The 14,967-nt window shown below is 36.8% G+C and overlaps 1 protein-coding gene across 1 annotated transcript; it reads right to left on the reverse strand.

Moving 5' to 3' along the window:
• Window positions 1-332: 332 nt before the first annotated feature.
• Window positions 333-9,564, reverse strand: LOC133322567 (caprin homolog). The gene is made up of 4 exons (XM_061531547.1): window positions 9,073-9,564; window positions 3,838-4,020; window positions 3,581-3,747; window positions 333-3,513 (listed from the first exon to the last, which is right to left on the reverse strand). Exons 1-4 carry the CDS (start codon window positions 9,523-9,525, stop codon window positions 336-338), a joined length of 3,981 nt encoding a protein of 1,326 aa, XP_061387531.1. The 5' UTR covers window positions 9,526-9,564; the 3' UTR covers window positions 333-335.
• Between the last annotated feature and the right edge of the window lie 5,403 nt (window positions 9,565-14,967).

Here is a 14,967-nt window from a genome sequence, read left to right on the forward strand (position 1 = left end):
TTGGGGTCTAGGGCTGGAGCGCTTTCCCGGTCAATATCCGGGAATACATTGGTTGCTTCTTCTTCATTATCATCATCATCTTGTTGCTGATTGATTATTATACCTACTACGTTACTTATATATTTTTGTTGCTCTAAATACGTACGTATGAATTTTTTATGTTAAAATTCTTATTTCTTGTGATTTAATGCTACATATATTCCATTTGTATTCTTTGTTATTTTTGTGGTTGTGGTTGTTATGTCTGAGAGGAGGAGGAGGAGAGGCGTGTTTTGTATTTTTCCTTCATAAATCGTTGCTTTTGCCATTGGGGCCTTTTGAATTCTGTTATGTTTTTAATTTTTATTTTCTAAACCCAAAGGCATGCGATTTGAGGATTGCCGTGAGTTCATGTATGAATTCGAGTTAGCATTGGATGTGTTGCCGCCGCCTTGTTGGCCTCCGCCTGTACGTCCACCACCGCCACCCATGTGTCGTGGTGGTGGTCCATTACTGCGTGGATTTGTGGAGTTATTGCCAGCTGTTCGGCTGCCACGATAGTTACCAGCACCACCAGAATCGTAGCGGGAGCCACTGTCTTTATTGGCATAGACATTGCCGCCACTGCCATTCTGATAGTAACCGCCGCCACCACCACCTCCAGAGTTGTTATTCTCATTGTTGCGGAAATAAATGCCACCACCGCCGGACTGGCCACCACTACGGGCATTGCCGTTCTGTTGGGGTCCACCGGAGCCATAATTGGAGCGACCTCTATAGCCGCCAACACCACCGCCTGCATTACCGCCACCCGGTCTTCTATCATCTCTACGGTCATCGTTACGTCTTTGATAACCACCACCACCTCCACCGGTTTGACCTTGACCAACACCACCGCTGCTTGGATTGCGACCAGCCGAGTTGCGTCCATAACCACCTTGAGACTCCTGTGAATGCCAATGATTGCTGGTCTCCTGGCGGTTATCGTTGCCATACGTATCTCCCGATGCGTTGGCGTTAACGCCGCTGCCGCCACTGCCAGCAGCCGCAGCCGTTGATGTCCATTCATTTTTACGTGGCTGTTGCTGTGTGGCGTTTTGTACCGTTATTGGTGAATTGGCATTAACCTCTGTATTCCATTTATTAGCTGTACTTTCCAACGCTGGCGACGCTGCAATGCCGCTAGTCTTTAGACCGGCATCTGTCCACTCGTTGATTAAATCATTCTTATTGATTGGTGTGGGTGCCTTAGTCTGTGATGGTTCATCTTCTCGTACGCCCAACGATTTCTTGAGGACATTGGCAGCATTGTTGAGTTGATTCTGTCTCTGCTGTTCATAACTGAGACCGGCAACAACGGGATTGTCAAATGGAAATCCTCCACTCTTGGGTGTATTATTCATGTCCGAAGTCTGTTGATTGAGATTTCCAGACATTTGATGCTGTGGAGTTTGAATGTTACCGCCGCCGGCCATTATATTTTGAGCAGTTGAAGGAATTTGCTGTTGTTGCAAGAGACCACCTGATGTTGCCTGCTGTTGTTGATGCTGTGACTGTGGTGGTTGTTGCGACTGTTGTTGTGGCAAATTTTGTTGCAGTTGCTGTTGCAACAATTGATTTTGTGGCACCTGCCCTAAACGATTCATTATAATTAGGGCAGGATTGGCTTGTTGCACCGCATCCATGGAACCGGACATAAGCATTTGCGAGGGCACTGCCTGGGCCTGTTGTTGGGAACTCTGAATACTCTGGCTTTGAACTGGGGAGAACAACTGTTGCTGCTGCTGGTTGTTTAGTTTTTGCGTCTGAGGATGATGTTGTTGCACTTGTTGTTGCTGCTGTTGCTGTTGTTGGTGGAATAACGGACTTGGTGAATTACTTGTTAAAATACCTGCGGCGGCGGTGGAAGTCTGGGCTTGTTGGGTTGCCCCAGCCAATTGTGGGAATGATTGATTTGTGAATGTTTGAGTTTGAATGGGTTGTTGTTGCTGCTGCTGTGGTGGCATATTAGCAACTGGCAACTGCGCTTGTTGTTGCTGCTGTGGTGGCGGTGTTGGTCCGACACCATTTGTCAATATCTGTTGAGAAGTTTGTTGTTGTTGCTGCTGCTGTTCCGACAAAACATTTGGTGAGGGTTTCTGTTGCTGCTGCTGTTGTTGGTGGTGCAGATTTTGCAAAGCCACTTGTTGCTGCTGCTGATGTGGTGTTTGTTGCTGCAACATTTGCTGTTGTTGAGCAGGCGGCACTTGTTGTTGCTGCTGCTGTTGTTGTTGTTCAAAAATTAAAGTCGTTTGTGGTCCAGCCTGACCTTGTGCATTCAGTTCGGGTGAATCCAATTCGCTGTCCTGCAGGAAATAAAAGTTTCCACCGCCAATGACTTCAGCCAGGGGACGCATTTGTTGTAAATACTGTTGATGTTGTTGCGCCTGTTGCTGCTGTTGTTGTGCTTGTGCCTGTTGTTGCTGCTGCTGTTGTTGTTGGGGATGTGGTGGATGTTTGAAGAATCCTTGCTCCACAGCATGAACAGGTGTGGGATTGTATAGACCCGGTGGTGGCAGTGGTGGTTGTTGCAAAGGTGCCATACCAGCCGGAGGATTTGCCGGGCTATTTAACATTTGTTGTCGTTGCTGATTTTGTGGAGGACCGCCCACAGTGGCTGGTTGTGGAACAACCTGTTGTTGTTGCTGCTGCTGGGGTGGTAAGCCTGCTGCAGATTGCGGTGGCACTGCACCACCGCCACTACCACCAATTATGGCGCCTCCAGGGGGCAATTGCTGCATTTGCTGGGGTACAGGTCCTGGCATGGCAGCATACATGGCCACATGAACCGGAGTAGTAGCTCCCGAATGAGGTGCTGGTGTAGTACCCTGAAATGCTGGCACTGCTGAGGCTGGCGGTGCCATGGGAGTCTGCAACAATGGCTGACCACCGCTAGAGACAGGAATATTTGCCTGCATTACTTGTGGCTGAACTGGTTGATGTGGCTGCTGCTGCTGCAATTCCATATGTTCTGTATGTTGTTGCTGTTGTTGGATTCCTGGCTGATGCGTTGGTGGTTGCTGATGATGCTGCGTCACCTGCTGCTGCTGTTGAGCCAACAGAACGTTATCGTTGGCTTCGTTTCCTGTAAGAACGCCTGCTGTTGGTCCATTATTATCGACATTCAAATTTTCCATGGCATCCTCTACGGCTGCCATTTCATCGGGGCCATTTCCAACATGATCAACAACGACTCCACCACCACCGCCACCATCTTCCATGACAATACCCTCGTTGTTAATACCATCACCGGTCACTTCAACACCATCTTCCTTGATTTCAGTTTCTGGCACATCTGTCAAGTAGATTTTATCCAAATAATCTGACTCCTGAATGCGATGGAAAATCCGCTTAACATTTTCATATGTTGTATCGCCATACTGTTTGGGGCGTGCATCAATGGTCATTGAGAATATTTCGGCTGCTTTTTGCGCGGAAGTGGCAAAGGGTACATCTTCAGATGTTTCCGGGCGTCTAGTTTGAACGTCAGCACAGCTAAAAAAACACAAAAGGGATTGAGTGTTTACATGAATTTGAAATTTAGAAAATCTAATGGACTTACAATTTCTCCAAAATATCCAGTTCACTTTGTTCCAGCTTAGCAGCACCATTTTCGCCATTGAGAAAGTCATTGCGTACAGCATCGTCAGTGAAACAAGACAATATATTTTGTATTATAAGAACTTCCCGAATTTTAACCGTTTCCGCTTGGGCTTTAGCAATCAGATCCTATGATGATCGGGGGATATTAAAGTTTTAGTAAAAAGATAAATGTATTATTAATGTGTCATTAATTGTTTGTGTTCTCCTGCTACTTACCTTACGAGCCTGCTTCTTCTGCTCCTTTTCGGCATCCTTGGTAAATTGTTGCATTTGTTTGACCAAGTCTCTGGCAAAATCCAATGTAGCCAATACGGCATCATATTTATTGACAGCAGCACGTTGTTCAGAACTCAACTCCTTACCCATGGCATCTAGGGCACGATAGCCTTCCAATTTCGTCTAAAAAATAAAAAAAAATTATAATACAAAGGGTGAGTATAAGATGACAAAAATTGGTATATCCGAGTTTTCAGGGGATAAAAAAAAGTATTTGCAGATTGTTTCCAATGTTTTGACGTAAATCCAGTATACAGTACCCAACTTTTAGTTAATTTTAATGGTTCTAAACACAACCAAAGTTGATATAATTGGCATCTCGGGTTCTCAGAATATATATAAATCTCAATATATTTTCAGTATTTTCTAATATTGCAGATGCATATTTCAACTCATGTGACTGTAATTATTTTGCATTTCGGATTTAAAAAACTTTAAACTAGGAGTGTTAAATATATAACCAAACATTCTGATTTAAAGTGGTTGATTTGATAAAGTGGTTGAAATTGACATAGTTCGATCAATTTAAGGTAATACTAAGATGTCTCTTCCATGTTTTGACAAAGCTCCTGTATAATTCTGCACATTTAAAATGTCTTAAACTCATTTTCCATTTGGTATTTCCGCTAAAATTCCTTTATACAAATTCATTTTTACAATGATCACAATGGACAATACGCATCTTTAAAACAGCCCAGCCTGTAACCTAACCGAGCCAAAAATGTTCAATGTATTTAGCCAGATGCATTTTTCAATTCAAGTGACTGTAATTTGGCATAACAATGCTCAGAAGATGCCTAAAATTTTTGAAATGTTCGGCCTTCCCGAAACCATTCATTTCAGATAATACTAAGAACCATAATCTCGTCTCATATATTTATAGGAATTCTGGATAAAAATTTATGTTTTACTTAGAAGACTCGATGATAGAGTTCAACTAATAAAAAAGGATTTTAGTAAAAGTGATAAAAATGTCACATCGCTCATTTGTGTATGAACGACGTCTATCAAAAATTGCGATTTTTGAGTTAATGATGCAGAATTGTTCACTATATCAGACTTCATGTTGTGTAAAAAAATCAGATAAAAATATTTTAAACACTCTGATTAAGAAGCTGTAAAAGTCCCTGTGTTTTATGTTAGGTGTGTGTCAATTGAAAACTCAAAACTTGCAGTAAATGAGCGATATGTGATTCAATACTCTAATAATGAAAATTACATGTTAAATATTCATGATACTCTAATAATGAAAACAAAACAAAATAAACGTTGTAAGAAATGGTACCCATATCCTGCCTCATTAAATTTGTGACTTAACGATTGGGTCACAAATCTGAATTTATGAAACGTGGAGCTGTTCGAATTTACAAGGAGACGACAAGATTTCATCAAGACATAGAGGCGACAAAAGGATTTAAAACTAAATTGTAGCAGATATTTGAAGAGAATATCATAACACACCGACCTTCATAATAAATTTAATAGGTCGGGACGATATATTGGTTCTTTAAACAAGTGTCAGTCGGTGTTGCCGACAGATACACTGGTGGCCAAAACTAAAGCAACTGAAATCGCAATTTGAATAAATGAATTGCAGAAATAAATAGGTAATTTATTCATTTTTAGGAAGCAACAAATATAAACGCAAAATTTATTTAAGAAATATTCTGCCCAATTTTTGCATGGTCAAAACAACTTTTTATTTTTATTTTTTTTTCTTATAAATAAGCAAATTTTGCGAGTAATCGCCATCATAACCATTATTTTTCAATACGGCAGCACATATACGAGGCATTGAATATAAAATATTCTCAATTTGATACTTGGGTATACTATTCATTGCATCCTGAAACTGTAGGAAGAGGCTATGTTTGTGAATCTCTTTTAATTTTTCTATCTATGATACTCCAAAGATTTATCTATAGGGCGAAGATCTGATAAACCCTGATTTTGACTCCCGCATAACCAATATAGCTTTATATTTGCATCAACGAAGAGAACCTCTGTTTCCTCGACAGAGGGGTCTAGGATCCGAAACGACCCGAGTCTTACTCGGCCAACGTCTGTCACCTCAGCCCATTGCTTCCCAGAACCCTTGCAATACTGAGGCTAGAACCTTCATTTTATGATCCTCTCACTGTAATTTTTTCGTGTCTGAGCAGAGAAATAATATATCTTCTCTGGGTCGGATTACAATTAATATTAGCTTTTATCAAAGCCAATTTGGCCTTCCGATTCTTTTAAGGAAATAAATGGTTTTCTTGACAGTTTCCGAGTATGCTCTGTTCTCAAGGCTCAATTTGGCTCAATTTGGTACGTTTTGCAAAATTACATTGCAATCGGAGAAATGTCAAGTGTTTGATAAACCATTAATTTTTGCTAGTCTTTTCGGTCTTTGGTGCACCATTTATATCAAATCATACGAAAATATATCGCTGACTTAACTTGTAAAGGCAACAAGTCCATTTTTCCAGAAATTAAGATTTTGATACAGTTATGAATAAGGCAAAATACATCGATTTAAAAAATTAAAATGCAGTTATGTCATTTTTTTATTGTTGTTTTGTATTGATGAGTAAAAGCGCTAAGTCCAATTCAAACACACTTTGCTGGATTAACATCATGTAGAAGCTCTAAGTCCACTTTTTATTTTGAGGATTTTGGACACGATTTGCAGCCGAATTGACTATAATTTGGTATTTTAGATACTTATGGTGTATAGCACACCTTCCAACATAAAAATTAACAATATTGGTCCACTTTTTAGGGTACTCCCCTTATACTCATTGGGTACAAAATCTCCCCTCCAAAAATTATCAATATTGGCTGAATTTTCGGAGTAGCCCTCATATTACGTTACCCCCATTATTCGATATTTTGGAATTCTTTTTTCAATCGAATTAATTCTAATTTGATATTCTGGGTTCTCATTGGGTGTAGAATATTCCTACAAAACATCGATATCTGTCCGCGATTTAGTATATCCCCCATATAAGTGTACGGCCCATTTTTTGACAATTTGAGGAAAAAAGTCAACAATTGTGCACATTTATTGCAGTAATTAAGAAATATAATAAGTGAAAAGTTGTAAGAAAAAGACCTAGGTCCATGAAAACTGAAAAACTTAGCAACGGAAAAGGCTCCAAGTCCCAAAAAGGCGCGTATCTCCGCAAATACTTATTTTTTCATTTTTCTCTTACAATACAGAAACAAATTGCATTTACAAATTTAAAACATTTTTATTAAAAAAAAAAAAAGATTGTTTTTGGTCTCTCCTGAAAAATTGTTAAAAAGGGACTTATTGCCTTTATAAGTTAAGCCAGCATAAAACTACAGTGTGTTGAAGGAGGGCTGGATCCTAGGAGGGCTGTTGATTCTGATGGAAAATGGAAAAGACTAACAATTTTCTTCGAGAGCAGTTTCTACAAAAATGTACACAACTTGGTTGAACATTTAAAGCTCGATTTAATTTTTTTATGTATAAAAACAACAAACATTTGTAAGTAATGCCATAATATAACGCTATTGTGCACGACCTATAATAAATATTTCAATATACATTTTATTTTTTAATTTCTACATATTAGAATCTTAATCTTAAATTTCAAATCCCACATGCAATAGCTTGCAAACAAGGGCACCGGCCTAATTGCGAATCAGGGCATAGTAAAAAAAATTCAAACTTCTTTGTGATTTTTTTGAGAAACTAAAAACCTACGAAAAAATGCAACAATGCAATCCAACGCAAAGGCAAGTAATTCAGGTCAAACGAAAAAAATAAGGTAAACCCCCACACTTTTGTTTATAAACAAAATTAAATCAAATGTGAATCATAATGAAGAAAATTGATAAATGACAAATAAATGTTATAAAAAAAAACAATAACAAAAACATGAAAGATAACCACATTTCAATTAGTAATAAATTTTATAGAAGGATGACTCGGTGGTGGGGTAAATTTACAACGACGAATAAAATTATAATCCCTATGCATTATGATGGAGGGGAGGAGCACGGACATAGGCAAGAAATATACAACACAAAACAGTAGTAGCTACCAGCAGCAGCCGCCGCAGCAGAAGAAGAAAAGCAGCAGGCGAGAAAGAATTGTACAAAAACAGAACTACAAAAAACACATGCCCCCCAACAAACAACGAAAACGAATTGCACATTGCCATATTGTTTGGTTGGTTTCAGTTTAGCGAAAGAAAGAAAACAAAAATCAACATTTTTGCATGGGAAGGCGCAGACACACACACATACACAAAAACACATGTACAAGCGGGCAAACAACAAAAGAAACTAAACAAAATAATTAATGAAAACTATTTTCCGAATATTTAATTTTCTCTATAAAGAAAATTTTAGGATATGACATTTCCCATTCATTGATGGTATTCCCGAGTTTTTGTTGCTGTAAAATAAACAAACTTTCGATTTTATTCTATTGCTTATTCTATGCCATCGCATAGATATGGCAACTCTACACACACAGCCTTTTGATACTAAACATGGCGTCGCGAAAAAAAATCCGCAAAAACGTACAAAAGAAACAAAAACGAAATGCAAAGAAACGAAAAAATGGGACAAAGAACAAGCAGATTTGTTCCATCCTTTCCTTTGTCCTAAATCTCGAGACATATGATGATTTTCATTACTAATCCCCTGTTCCGAATAAATTCCATAATTTCAAATTTTGTTTTCTTGTAAATAAAAAACTTTTTTCACAAGTTTTTGGGGGAAAAGAAACAAAAAAAAAAATTTGCCGGTCGGCCGCAGACGCTACCAACAAACGCAAGACAATACAAAAGCGGAGAGTAGGAGGTATCGCTCGTTTTTTTTCTTTCTTTGTAAAGTCCCAAACTGAACGGCGGCGGCAGAGGCGACGGCAAGGGTGGGGATGCTTGCTTTCCAAATTACAAATTTTTCGAACTTCTTTTAAATTTTCACTTCAAAATTGTGGTTCACCTTGATGTTTTTTTTTTCTTTACATATTCATCAATTAATTTTCATTGTGGCTTATTGAATATTGTATTTTTTTCAGTTTATTCTGTGTTCTTTTGCACTTTTTTCTGCCATTCTACTCATACAGACACACAAACACACACGCACCACTCATCATCATCACAGCCAACTCTATTTGTCGTCGACGACGTCGTCGTCGTGTACACTTACCTTTCGTTTTTCCAAATTGCGTATTTTATGCTCAATTGTGGTAAAAGTCAATTTCATGGGATTCAGGGCATCGTTGCTAGCATCCTTGTTGGCCACCGGACCTGCTGTTACGGAATTACCAGTCGCCGAATTGGTTTCCCAATTTTTTCCATTGTTGTTGGCGGCGTTGGCGCTGCTGCCGTTGCTGTTATTTTGGCCAGCGACATTGGCAGCAGAGGCGGCCACCACCACATTGTTGGTAGTTTCTTTAGTGGATTTGTTGCTTGATGTCTCATTGTTGGTGGTGCTGCTGCTGGCGCTGTTACTGTTGGTGGATTTGGCCGAATTTTCCGTTAGTTTTTTATTGCCCTTACCACTACCACTAGTTCCACTCGGGCCACCAGAATTCATTGAATTCACGGAGGTTTGTTTCGCTAGCTTAGTATTTGTTGTATTATTTGAAGCAGAAGGCATCCTTCCTCTTACGGAAAAAAAACAGGAATGAAGCAAAGAGCAGAAAGTCGACTCTCGATTAATCGACTCGATAACAAGTTGCATGGAAATATTGAATAATCGATTTTGTGTGTGCTGTCGATTAATCGAAAAGGGTTGCCAATGTCACGTTATTGGTCTTCCAACCGTAATGTATGGGAGTGTTCAAATATTTCTATTAAGAAAATTCTGTTAAAGGGGAATTACCTTGATTATTCGTCAAATAAATTTTGCATTATCGCAAAACCCCTTATTAAGGTAGCAATGTGTAGGTCGAATTGATTTATTAAAAATGGTTTCAATGGAAAAAACTTTTATAGAATTTTGGTCTGCTCCAGAGCCTGGAAGAATATGAAATATTTTACTTCGATAACATGATTAGTCTGTTCTCGTACTGCAAAAATCTACTAGTTTTTACTATTTTGTTCAATATCATAAAGGAAAAATGTGTTGTGGTAGTAAAAAATAGTAGATTCTTGCCATACGGGAACAGACCAGATATCGAACAAAAATAGTAAAAATTGGTATTAGAATCTTGTAGTACGCTAGCAGACCATTTATAAAAATACGCATAGTAGATTCCTACTGGAAATACAATGGTTAAATTATTACAAGGTAAGATATAGCTACCATGGTACAATTAAAGCGGGTTTACATATACAGTAGTTTTCGCTTATAGTCCACAAGTATAGTTGCACAATATTTGTGGACTATAAGCGAATTAGGACTATATCCGAATTTCTTTTTAAGGCCTTTAATGGACTATAACTGAGTCCTGATATAATGCTTTTGGAGGATTAAATGAAAAACGTCAACAGTGTATTCCTCATCATGAATATTGTTATGACATTCTTCAACAGATTTGTCCGAAAACACATTGTCCAAAATATATCCAACATTTAACATTCCATAGCAAATCAGTTCTCCATCACCGCATTCTAGCCACGCATTTCATTAAACCGCATATTTTTAGTTACTTTCTTCATAGATTACACAAATTTGAAGCTTTTTTTTAATTAAGAGCTAATTTTTATTATTTTATGAACTGTTTGTCTACTTTTGGTCTGTTCCCGTTCTGCAAGAATCTACTACTGTTTACTACGATAACGAATTTTCCTTTATGCTATCGAAGAAAATAGTAAAATCTAGTAGATTCTTGCAGTATGGGAACAGATTCTTGCAGTATGGGAAATTATTGCAGTCTTTAAATAATTTCAATTTTTTCTCCATATTACCATTTGCGCAACTTCTATGAATTTAGAAATTTTTGACATTTGCAACTATTGCAAGAAATATAAAGGCTTCTATCACCTAAAAAAGGCATTTTAACTTTCTATCGCCTAAAAATGCATTTTAAGGCCTTTAACGGCTTCCATCGCCTAAAAATGGCAGTTTAGTTTTCTGTGGTCTAAAATGGCATTTTAAGACCTTTAAAGGCTTCTATCTCCTAAAAAAGGCATTTAAAGGCTCTTAAAGGCATCTATCGCCTAAAAAAGCATTTTAAGGTCTTTAACGGCTTCTATCGCCTAAAAAAGGCATTTTAGTTTTCTGTGGTCTAAAAAGGCATTTAAAGACTTCTATCGCCTAATAAGGCATTTTAAGGCCTTTAAAGGCTTCATTCGCCTAAAAAAGGCATTTTAAGGCCTTTAAAGGCTTCTATCGCCTAAAAAAGGCATTTTAATTTACTATCGCCTAAAAAACGCATTTTAAGGCCTTTAAAGGCTTCTATCGCCTAAAACAGACATTTAAAGGCCTTTAAAGGCTTCCATCGCCTAAAAAAGGCATTTTACTAAATTTAGAGGCTTGTATCGCCTAAAAAAGGGCTTATTGAGGGCTTTAAAGGCTTCTATCGCCTAAAAAGGGATTTTAGTTTTCTGTGGTCCAAAAAGGCATATCTAAAAAATGTTTGAAATATGACAATGACGCTTTGATATACGTTTCTCTAATTAGTAAACACAAATATCTAACATGGTTTTTAGTACATAATTGTAGCTTTGAGAATTTAGTTAAGCTCTTATTACAATTAATTTGAAAAGCTTTTTAGCACAAGAGTCAAACAATTAGTTTTTCTTAAATATAAAGAAGATATATAGTTCTTTATTTCCCACAATAAAAAAGCACGGTAATCTGTAATTACAATTGGTGAGTTTTAATTTTTTTTATTTTTTAAGCCGAAAATAAAATAATACAAAGTCGGCTAATGTGGATCACTATAAAAACGGGGCTTTTTCATGGGGATTTGTTCGAAACATGGACCCATATTAGAAACAATTCTACGGGGAGGTATTCTATCCTCTTAAAACTCGATATGCGAAATTACAGTCGCTTCGGTTGGATAATGAAACTAAAACCTTCAAAATACCGCCAAAGGGGCGGTACCAAAACACGAACCCATATATTTTTGCATTCATTGTTACCCAAGATTGCAATAAATTGAAATTTATCACAAACAATCCACATGCTGCCCTTGTTGTGTAGAGTATCATATGGTCGGCCCGTTCGACTACACCTTTTTCAAATGTTATTCAAAACATTTCAATTTCAATTCGAGAATTTCATTTGTAATTTGAAAACTCAATTTGCAATTCATAACATTTCACTTGTAATTCGAGTATGTAATTTGTAATTCACAACATTTCATTTGTAATTTTAAACATTTCGTATGAAATTCAAAAAATTACATTTGAAATTTAAAAAATTTCATTCGTAATTCGAATATTTCAATTTTAATTTCGTAGAGTTTCATTTGATATTCAAAGAAATCCATTTGAAATTCAAATAATCCAATTTGAAATTCATAACATTTCACTTGTAATTCATAAAATTTCAGGTGTAATTCATAACAATTCATTTCAAATTCATATATATTCCTTTTGTGTTACCAATAATATTTTTCGAATTTAAAATTAAATGTTATGAAAAACAAATGGAATGTTATGTATTTTAAATCAAATGTTAAGAATTTCAAATGGAATTATTTAAATTTCAAATTGAATTTTATTAATTTCAAGTGGAATTTTATGAATTTCAAACGCAAATACTTGGAATTTCAAATGGAAATTATGAATTTCAAATGGAATTCTATGATCTTCGAAAGGTATTCTAGGAATTACAAATGAAATTCTCGAATTACAGCTGATATGTTGTGAATTGCAAATGGAATTCTCGAATTGCAAATTTTATGTTGTGAATTACAAATGGAATTCACAAATTACATTCGATATGTTTTGTATAACATGTGAAAAAGGTGTAGACTGCTTATTTGTTTTGGCTTATCATTGTTCTACAACAGTTGTTTATTGTAATTGCTTGTTAATGTACCCGCCTTAGTAAAAGTTACCTGTACAATTTGTATAACGTAAATACTAATGTAAAATCTAATATACACAGATAGGACGGGTTAACCTACTATATGAGAACTTATTTGAAATGTTTACAAAGGAATTGACAATTGAAATCCGGTACAAGGTATACGTACAATAAATATTGGATTAACGATGTAAACGTACTATAAGTTGCTATAACATACCTTATATTACGTACAATGTGTTTTACAACTTTCAATACAACAGTAAAAATGTTGCATTGGTTTGAAAACCTAAAACGGCATTTACATTACAACTTTTTACCGGGTTAACCTAATTTATGATGATTTTTTGACTTATATTCAAAGGAATTAAAAATTTAACCCACTGGGTCAACGAAATACATTACAATGTAACCGCACTATAACATTGCTCGTTCTGTTATTACGATATCATAAAAACACACAGTGGGCGATTGGGCCTCGCTAGCGGCATTTAATTCAAATTTTCAAATTTGTTAAAGCGTTAATTTTTTGCACAAATCGATAACAGATGCTTTGATGAGATTTTTGGCGTTTTTTATAAGCTCTACGATCAGCTGATCATCAGCTGTGAGCTGTCAACACACAAAATATGTTTTAGCAAGTGCTTTACAATATTTTTTCTTTGTTGTGCGCATTGATTTCGAGCTCCTTGGGAATTTACAATTTGTACTTGTTTTATTAAAAGTGTGATTTTTTATTAACTTCAAGGTAAGTATTACATATAAAATCAGTGTTTGTGACCGGTCTATAAATGTGTTGTTAATTTTTAGCGTGGAAGTAAAGCTGCGAAATGTTACTAGTAAGCTTGTAGAAAAGTGGAAAAACTGTTGCAGAAATAAGTTTTTTTATAAACAAAAACCAGGAATAGCTAGATACGACGTTAGTATTGATTGATTGATCATCTTCCGAAGTTATGGGACGTCCACAATGAGATTTTTAGGAGTATTGCAAAATAACGTAAGTTAAGAAATTGGCAGGCTTTACTGCAGCTTGTATGAAGGTGGAAAACGTAGTGCTTCACAGGTGGTCTCAATGCTAAACGCCGACAAAGAGTTTCGCGGTAAGATTTTGAAAACTATGAGTACCGCTCAGCGTCTACCGACAAAATTCTCTGATGAAAAATCACTGGCGCTATTTGTAGATGTTGGACATACCAAGTACACATAGAATTTGTCAAAGAGAGTCGCTAAAGGGCACAACGCCGATATATATCCATGCTACGACAAACTGTGTTGTGCGCAAAAATACTATCCTAGTTTCATCACGGTCGCTGATCATTTCGCTGAAGTACCATTACAAAGCTTAGTGGACCATACGATTGTTAGGATTATTGAAGCACACCCAGAAAGTTTTCAAAAAATAATAATAACACCCAATTAACTGCTACCTACAAATGGGGTTGTGATGGCAACAGCGGCCATTCTACTTACAGGCAAAAATTTAATGACTTCGATGGAGACATGATAGACCAATATTTATTTTCAATTAGTATGATACCATTGATAGTGCAGAAAGGGCCGACAGTTTTATAGAAAAACAATCGGCACACTTATCTCGCAGAGAAATTCAAAACATTAATAGCCAAATATTAAATATTTTTCTAACATTTGTGAGTAACTTACGAATTGACCACAAAATTCATATGACCATGCTTGATGGCAAAACGTTCAGTGTCATATCGGAATCGGCTTCACAAACATGTTGAATCAGTAGCGTGACTCCCAAAAATATGAACGATCTAAATTTGGTGAAAAGCTTTCCTATTAAGGGAAACCTATTTGAATATGGCTTATCAAGTCTCTGTTTTGCCCATGGCATATAGAATAGCAATACAAAAGTGGCAAGCTCGTGGTGCTGAAAAGGATGTCGTTGAACAAAATAAAAGAAATATTCAGCAGAAGCTAAGGGAAGAAATGCATTTGTTGGTGGATATACCAATGGCTGGTACTGACAGCACTAACAACGAAAACACTGCAAGGAGGTTTTTCCAACAACCAAATTTGGCTGCTCGTACAACAGGAGTAAGCTATGATTTAATATATCGATTTAGCCTAGTCTTGAGAGCATTGGCTTGT

This window comes from Musca vetustissima, unplaced genomic scaffold, assembly GCF_032173495.1.
Source record: "Musca vetustissima isolate MV318-11 ecotype Yass unplaced genomic scaffold, APGP_CSIRO_Mvet_v1 utg20027, whole genome shotgun sequence".
Classification (NCBI taxonomy): domain Eukaryota; kingdom Metazoa; phylum Arthropoda; class Insecta; order Diptera; family Muscidae; genus Musca; species Musca vetustissima.